Here is an 8448-nt window from a genome sequence, read left to right as displayed (position 1 = left end):
GCAGTTTGGAGATCATACTAAGAGTTCTGTTGGAAAGATTTGTCTCTGGCCACATAGGCCTGTGGACAATGGCAAATGGTAGGCAAGAGTAACTCAATGAGTGTTGGTCTTGGAGTCAGAAGATGAGAGTTGAGGTCTTGGCTCTGGTATTTCCTGGATGTTTGACTTTGGGCAAGTCCCTTGCTGATTCTGGGGCTCAAGTGCCTCATTTCTATAATGGAATAATACTTTCTGTGCTAGCTACGTGCCAGGGTTGTTCTGAAGGTCAAGTGTGATAATGCATGCTAAGAGATTAGTAAACTTTAAAGTTCTATTAAAAGCTATTGTTACTGAAGATAAAGAGAAGTAGAAAAGGGTTCACAAGGTGATCAGAAGAAGAACTATAAGAACACTTTCAAGGTCTCTCTTAAGATCTTTGGAATTGAGTGTGTGACATGGGAGTCCCTGGCTCAGGACCACTCAGCGTGGCTTGTCCACATCGGAGAAGGTGCTGTGCTCTATGAGCAAAGAAGAATTGAAATAGCTCAGAAGAAGCACAAGATGTGCAAATTTAGAGACTCCACCCCTAATGTTCATGCAGACGATGCGTGCTGGACCTGTGGTAGAACATTCTGAGCTAATATTGGTCTGATCAGCCACGGTTGGACACATAGAAATTAGAGAAAATGATGTCGTTTTGGTCCTCTTTGGGAACAAAGGACAACAACCAGACAACTACTTAACTTTTGGGTCTTTGTTGCTACTAAAAATTGTGCTATAAATCATTTTGAATAGAAGAACTCTTTCCCCTAGGCCTTTGACCTCCATCAGGTACATTAGCCTTAATTACTTATCTTCTTAGCACATAGTAGGTGTTTAATAAATGCTTATTCCCTTCCCTTCTTAACTTAGAGTTGTTGGACTAAGGGGGCAGAATGAGGCATGCCTTTTTGAGACAACCAATTTTTGATTTATTTTATTTGCTTGTATTTTTTTGTTACAAAGGAGAGTGGGTGGGTGGAGGGGAGTCTTTGGGAAGTGATGTATTCTTCATTTCAGACAAACTAGATTACTCACTTTTCCTCCATCCCATCCTGCCCTCTCCTGCAGGGGTAGGTATTATGATCTCAGACAAAGTTATGGCTAAAACAGATTTAATTAAAAGAGATAAACAGGGTAAGTACATGTTGTCACATTTGCATAGCCCTTTATTACTTCATTATTACTTGCAAAGCATGTGGCATACATTATCTGATCTGATCCTCACCTCAACCCTGTGAAATATAAGGCAGCACAGACAATGAAGCAGTATCAATACTGAATGTATGTGCACCAAATACTGCCTCCATGCATCTGTATAGGCCATCTCCCATAGCCGCAGGGGAGCTACTCCCCCATATCTACCTTTTCACATCTTTGCCTATCTTCACCTGGATTATTAACACCAGCCTCATCATTGGGATTCCTCTCTTCAGTGGCTCCTTTTCAATCTATACTCCATGAAGCAGCCACATTGATGTTCCTAAAGCATAAGTCTGACCATGCCACTGCCCTGCCTTCCTATTGCCTTTAGGATGAAATCCAAACCCTTCTGTGGGACATGTAAAGCCTTCCCAGTCTGGCTCCCACCTTCTTTCTGCACTGATTTCATTTCACTGCCCTTCACATAGTCTGTGTTTCTGCTGAACTGGTGTTTACTTGCTGTTGTCTGTATCTGTGTAGCACCAAGCAACACAGCACACTTGAGGGTTGCTGCTGTAAATATGTACATATTTATTTAGGGTTGAACCACAAAATATAATGAACTCTCTATTTACTCAAAACAAACCTCATTCAAGAAACTAAAGCATTTACAATTCATAACAAAACAACTTATTACCAGGGTAGCCAGAAGGTCTTAAAGAGACACAAAAGAATATAACATAACACAGCATACCTCCCCACCTCATACTTATTTATACAATCAGGGATCCCAGGGTCTTCCCTAGCACAGCACATCTTCAGGGGCAGCAGAGAAAACAACAACCTTCACCCCTGGGTCACAGTAGATTACAGTCCCCTCAATACAAAACAAAGTGTCTAAGTAAAGTCATCTTGGGGGTGTGTCCTCCCCACACTGCTGTTGCAGGCTTCCATCTAGCATTCTCAGGTGCACACATGCTCAAATGAGCCAGACAGTCCAAGTCCCAACATTGCTTCAGACCCTGCTTCCAAGTCCTGAGGGGCAGCTGAGTGACAAAGCCAACAGAGTCAGTCCTGAGGGGACCACAGTACTTCCCCCATCCTACCATAGACAACTCTACTCCCTTGGTCCCAACCCATTCCAGGGAGGTGAGGCAGGAAAACATGCTCACTGCTCCTGCCCTGCTGTAAAGCCTCCATCTCCTCTTGGGGCTGAGTCCTGACCTCTGGTGTTCCTCCTCCTGCACGTGCAGGGTCCAACCACTCCCAATTCATGCCTGGGTTCACATGCAGGCAGCTCTCTACTCTTACTCCAAGTCCCACCTCATGGAGGAAGGGACTGCTCCACTTCAAGTTCTTCCTGCTCTTGCCTGGGTCCAGGCACAGCAGTCTCCAGGGGCCCCTGCCCCTAGCTTCTGTCTCTGGCCCACACCCCCCCAATTGGGGGCAGCTCATTCCCCCCACCCAGCTTCACTTGGGGAGGGACCTGTCTGGTCTGGGCTCTGGGCACAGGAAAATAATACAATAATTGGAAAACAACAGAAAACTATCCCGGTCTCACTAATCCCCATACTTTTGCTTGGGACAGGATTTTTAAATAATAGGAGAGACATCCTTAGGAGAAACAAGGTAAATTTATTTTACAAACCTTGCAAAATTTGGGCACATCTCCATAATGGAGAAGGTGAGGTAAAAGGGAACCTGCCTTAATTTATACTCTTAATGAAAAGATTCCCACCCACCTCTATCCCTTCTCTCACCATTGGCTGGGAGGTGGGCTTACAGTTTAGGTGCAAAAACTAGGCAGAAGACCAAGGTTGTTCTGGTCCATTCAAGTTTTCCCTATCAGAACTCAACTGCTGGTGTGGCGTCTGAAAGTCTAGGAGAAGAAATGGGGTCGGGGGAGGAGAGACCTTCCTGGAGCAGAGAACAAATAGCTCATAGGAAGTTCATTATCTTCTAACATCTGAGAGAGAGGTGGGGAAGGGCATGCCCACAGCTTCAGGCCCTGACCTTCCAGAATCACAAGGCCAAATCCCAACCCTCTCCTAGTCCCTTAGACATACCCTGTGAAGTCTTCACAATTATCCATCCCATTCATTTTCCTTTAGTATTTTATTCTAATCCAGTGTTTCAGCGTTCTCATAAGGGTTGGTATCAGAGGTCTCCTCTCTCCATCAGAGGTCTTCTCTCTCCATCAGAGGTCTCCTGTCTCTATCAGACGTCTCCTCCCTACATATATATATATAACCAGACCTAGAGAAAGAGCACCAATATCTGGGTTCAAGATGAGGGTGGCATGTGCCTCTTGATAATGGCTAAAATTCCTTCCATAAGTGAACTACTGCCAGGAAATATGTCCCCTCAGAATATATACTAACATACATACATATATGCATATGTACATACACACACACACACACACACACACTTTTGACTAATCGGCTCAGCACAGCTTCTAATTACCAGGGTTCAAAGGACATTGGTTCTTCAGATGTTTACAATTTACCATGACCCTGGGAAACTGAACTACAAAAACCAAACAAAACAAAAAAAAATTATAACCAAAATCCCACCTTGCTTCCACCTACAGTCTGACAGATAATTGCTCAACTTTGTGCAGTTGCAGAGGTGCTCCAATATATTTGAAATGTTCTTTCTCCTCATATCCACCTTTCAGAATCCTTACCTTGCTCCCTGTAAGGTACCATCTCCTACGTCAGACTTTTCCTGATTCCTCCCCTCCTGGACTTTCCCCACTAACTCACTTGCTGTCTGTTTATCCCCTGCTTGGCCTGTTCTTCAGCCTCATTCCATCTTCTACCTCCTTGAATCTGCACAGGCCGGGAATCCCCACACCATCAATGCCCTCTCTCTAACTCTTCCTCTCAGAATCCTTACCCTCTTTCAGCCTCTGCTTAGAATCACCTCTTCTGGCTGAAAAAAACCTATTGTCTGGCCTGTGATATGCTGTTAGATGGACAGCCTATAGGGCTGATCTGTCAGCATGTAAAGTTGTTGAGCTGAATGGGATGGAGGCAGGGGCCAAACTGGGAATGCTTTACTAGAAGGAATTAGGAATCATAAAGGGAACTCTGGTTGACTCTTGGACTATCTGTTTTGGAGGCCTGAGTCTTGACCATTTTAGGAAGGATCAGAGGAGAATCCAGAGGTCATTTTAAGCAACCCTAACTCTATTGCAAAGTTCCTTGAGTAATTGGAAAGGCAATCCAATGTGCCAGCTGACTGGACCATCCACCCATCTGCAGGCCCTCTAGGATTTTGAAGACAGAGAAAGTTGGGGAAAATATTTATTTCTTCATATCCCTTTACCTCCCTAATCTTCCCACCTTCCTCCTCTACCTGTTCCCCCAACACTTCCTTTTGGCTAACTCCAGAGCTGCATGAGGAAATTGAAGGAGGGGAGTCCCAGCCCTGGGGACAAGAGGTAACCAATAACAAAAGAATGGGGGAAACCACAGACCTCAGGGAACTGTTGGTACCCAGTGGCTGGAGGTATCCATGGCCCTCGTGTAAGGATGAGGAGGGGCCAGTGAATAAAAGATAGCTCCTTTCTGCTCACAGCATTGAGGCCCAAGAAGATGAGGGGCTCAACCATGCAGCTACTCCTGTTGGTGCTGGGGCTGCTCAGCCTGATGACTCCACATGCCTATGGTCAGGACCAGAAATACCAGGATTTGGTGAATAGATTCATTCAACAATACAACAAGAATTCAGGATCAGAAAACGTCTTTCGTCTCTCAATCCTGGATCTGCAGTCTGGGGAAGTGAGTAGCACTGGGGCGGGGGGGAGGGCTCCACCAGCCAATATTCCCTAATATGACCCCTTCACTCCAGATAACCTTGGTCTCCCTTTGGGGAGACATTGTGATGTAGTGGAGAGGGGCAGCTAGGTGGCAGACTGGATAGAGCACTAGCCCAAAAAGTAAGGTAGATCTGAGTTCAAATGCACTCTCAGTCACTCACTCGCTGTGTGACTGGGCAAGCCATTTAACCTGTTTGCCTCAGTTTCTTCAACTGTGAGGTGGGCACCAAACTCCTAGAGTTGTTGTGAAATCAAACGAGATAATAATGGTAAAGCAGTTAGTATATTGCCTGGCATATAGAAGCACTATATATATAAATGTTCACTGTTTCTATTGGAGTCAGAAGACTTGAGTTCTCATTCCTGGTCTGACACATTTTTCTCACTCTGAGCAAGCTGTCTTCCCTCTCTGAGTTTCAGTTTTCTCATCTGTAAATTGGGCATAATAATCCTTGCCTGGCCTATCTCCCAGTAGCCCTGGGAGGACTCCCTTGCCTTGAATTTCCTTCCCCTTCCCCCTTACTTTCGAATCTTGCTCCCACCTCAGAGTAGAGCTCAAGGTCCCCATCAGCAATGCCAGGCCAGAGGGATCTCTCATTGTCTCTCCACATACCCTACAGCATTGCACAGAATGATGGGCTATCCAGCTGGAAGGGACCTTAGATTTACAAAATAGGAATCATGGTCCAGAGAAATGAAGGGTAAACAGCAGTAAGTATCAGAACTGGGAATGAGTGAATGAAGCAATGAAGGAGTGAATGAATGAAAAGGCATTTCTGAATCCCAGTGCTTTCCCTCTTTTAATGATTTCCTATTCATTCTGCACAGAGCTTGCTTTGTGTATATTTGTTTGCATGATGTCTCCCTCTCATTAGATTAGATGTTCCTTGAGGGCAGGTGCTGTCTTTTGCTTCTTTTTTGGATCCCTAGTACTTAGCACAGTGCCTGGCACATAGTAGGTGCTTAATAAATGTTTATTGATTTGTTGAATCTCTTGCTATGTCCCAGGAACAATGCTATGTACTCAGAATAGAAATAAAGCACAGGTCTTCAGACCCCCAATCCAGGATTCTTGCCACAACTGGAACTCTGATGTGGCTCTGAACAGGTTCCAACTTCCGTTGTTTTTTTTTTTTTTCCTTTTTAAGAATTTTTGTCTCCCAACAAGCCTGATGTGTTCCCTGAGGACAGAGAATGTGGAAGCTGAGCACATGGGAACCGCAGAAGTCATTCAGTAGACACTGTTTGGATGAACGATTGTCCTGGATGCCCCCAGTTCTGACACTGCTGCCAGTGTGACCTTGGGCAAGTCACCTAACTTTCCTAGTTCCTAGTTTCCTCATCTAGAAATCGATGGGTTCACACTAGATGATGTCTAAGGTCCCTTCCAGCACTAAATAGCTTGCTCCTGGCCCCACAGGAGCTCAGATATGACCCTGGTCTAAAAGGCTGTCCTATCTTCCTCCTCAGAACAACGATACTGCTACTCCTCAACTTCTGAGCTTCACCATCAGAGAGACTGTGTGCCCCAATACTGAAAATCGCAATCCAGATGAATGTGACTTCAAGGAAAATGGGGTGAGAGTGTCCTGGGCTGTGGAGGGAGACTGACTGAATGAGTTTCTTTCTGGGGATATTCACCCCTTGGGGCAGGGAGGGTGCTGACCTCTGCTTTGCTGCTGCCCTGAGGAAAGTGATTTGCCCAAGATGAGAAGCAGAAAAACCCTCCCAGGCTTGGGACAAAGCTGGAGCTTGTTGTCAGTCCTGTCATGTCAGGGGCAGAAGTTCCAGAGTCCTGACCTCTCTCTGCAACCCTTCCCAGGTGGTGAAAGAATGCGTTGGAGCCATTGCCCTGGATTCTCCCAATCCCTCTGCTGATATTTCTTGTGATGGGGTAAGTGATGAATCCTCTGTGGGGTCTGGGAGAAGAGCCCAAACCTCCAGACTCCAGGAGGGGTATATGGTGCCTTCTGTCTTGGAGGCTGCTGGGATTGATCTGTAGCTAGAGGGGCTTGGGACCAACTTTGACCATTCTGCCCTCTTTCTAACCTTAGCCTCAGCGTAGCCTCGCATTTCTTCCTCTAGGTTCCAGGAGGGGATGTAGATACCGAGGTAGGAGCATTTCTCTCTCCCATCCACCTCCCCCAATCCCAGCTCAGAAGCTAGAGAGATATCTGACCTCCAAGGGAAAGAGGGGGAAGTAGAGAAGGCCAATGGGACAGGAAGGGCCTAGATCTGTGTTTCCAGAGAATCAATCGGAGGATTTTGAATTGGAGGGAGCCCTAGAGATTACCTAGTCCAACTCCCTCTGAAGTTCAGAGATGTGAAATAACCTCTCCCAAAGTCATAGAGCTAAGTAGTGTCTGAAAGGAAACAGGTCTTGTGACTCAGTGTAACTGTCCTGTTACCCCAAGGATTCAGTGATGAGATGGGCTAGGAGAACTAGGGTGGGGTGGGCTGGGGGCACAGTCAGTGTCCCTGTCAGCCACTCTGGAGAGAGGTCTGGCAGGCGAGGTGTGGTCATGCCAGAGCCATAATCTATGTGATCTGGTCCCAGGGTATTCCTGGAGGGGAGAAATTTTGAAGGACTGGGGCAAGGATTTCTTGTTCTCTATATCTCCTGGGCACAGAAACAGGAGGAGGGCATCCTGGGCAAACTTTTTAACATTTTTGAAATGAACCTGAAGGCTTTAACTTTCTGTGCTGGTTAGAGCATTGGATTTAGCATTGTAAGGCTGGAGATTTGGGGTTGAGTCCTGGGTCTGTCAGCTGCCAGCTGTGTCAGGATCTGCCTTAAGTTTCCTCCTTTCTCTCTGGTGGGTTACACCAGATGACTGTGGAGGTCCCTCTAACCTCTGAGTCTCATGAAGCTCAAAGTTACTCCATTCCTAAGGTGGGCAGGCTTTCTTCCCTCTTCAGTCTGACCCCCAGAGGCCCTGGACTAAGGAGCTCTGTTTGTCTTCCCTCTGCAGCCTGAAAAGATCAAGAGACGTAGTTTGAGGAAGAGACTGAAGAAACTGGGGAAGAGCATTGTGAAAAGATTAAAGAATTCTAATATTGGATTTTCTATCCCACTTCCAGGCTAGACTTGTATGTGATATTGAGCCTCCATTAATGTTTAAGGCCATGCACTGTGCCTTGGTCTCCTTAGAGTAATAAACTTCAGTTTTGCTCTCTGTCTCCATATTTTCTCAGATTTCCTCCTCCATTCAGTTCATCTCTCACTGACCATTTAGGTACTTGCTATGTAATTTTAGACTGCACATAAACAGATGAAAAAAAAACTGCCCACAATGTGTCCCCTGAGGGAGCTTATAATCTAGGAAGAGTGGGAGTGGGAGCAGAAATGGAAGCACACGGTGTAACATGTGTCAGTGAGTTGGCACCAGGCAATATGTAGACAAAGTGGTTTAGGAAATCTGAGAGAGAGAGTGATCACTTTATGGTTAGGCCTGTGGGGG

The 8448-nt window shown here is 45.9% G+C and overlaps 1 protein-coding gene across 1 annotated transcript; it reads left to right on the top strand.

Moving 5' to 3' along the window:
* The first annotated feature begins 2144 nt into the window (after positions 1 to 2144).
* LOC118832202 (cathelicidin antimicrobial peptide-like) lies at positions 2145 to 8073 on the top strand. Its single transcript, XM_036739603.1, has 5 exons — positions 2145 to 2310; positions 4747 to 4949; positions 6458 to 6565; positions 6810 to 6881; positions 7960 to 8073. Exons 1-5 carry the CDS (start codon positions 2145 to 2147, stop codon positions 8071 to 8073), a joined length of 663 nt encoding a protein of 220 aa, XP_036595498.1.
* The last annotated feature ends 375 nt before the right edge of the window (positions 8074 to 8448 follow it).

The sequence above is a fragment of the Trichosurus vulpecula genome, chromosome 9 (assembly GCF_011100635.1).
Source record: "Trichosurus vulpecula isolate mTriVul1 chromosome 9, mTriVul1.pri, whole genome shotgun sequence".
Classification (NCBI taxonomy): domain Eukaryota; kingdom Metazoa; phylum Chordata; class Mammalia; order Diprotodontia; family Phalangeridae; genus Trichosurus; species Trichosurus vulpecula.
Note: the sequence above shows the minus strand (reverse complement) of the source record. Positions and strands in the feature narration are given on the sequence as shown.

Coding starts and splice junctions, on each gene's coding strand:
- LOC118832202 (XM_036739603.1), top strand. CDS start 2,145: ATGAGCCAGACAGTCCAAGTCCCAACATTGCTTCAGACCCTGCTTCCA. Junction 4,950..6,457: donor TGGATCTGCAGTCTGGGGAA/GTGAGTAGCACT, acceptor CTTCCTCCTCAG/AACAACGATACTGCTACTCC. Junction 6,882..7,959: donor CTGATATTTCTTGTGATGGG/GTAAGTGATGAA, acceptor TTCCCTCTGCAG/CCTGAAAAGATCAAGAGACG.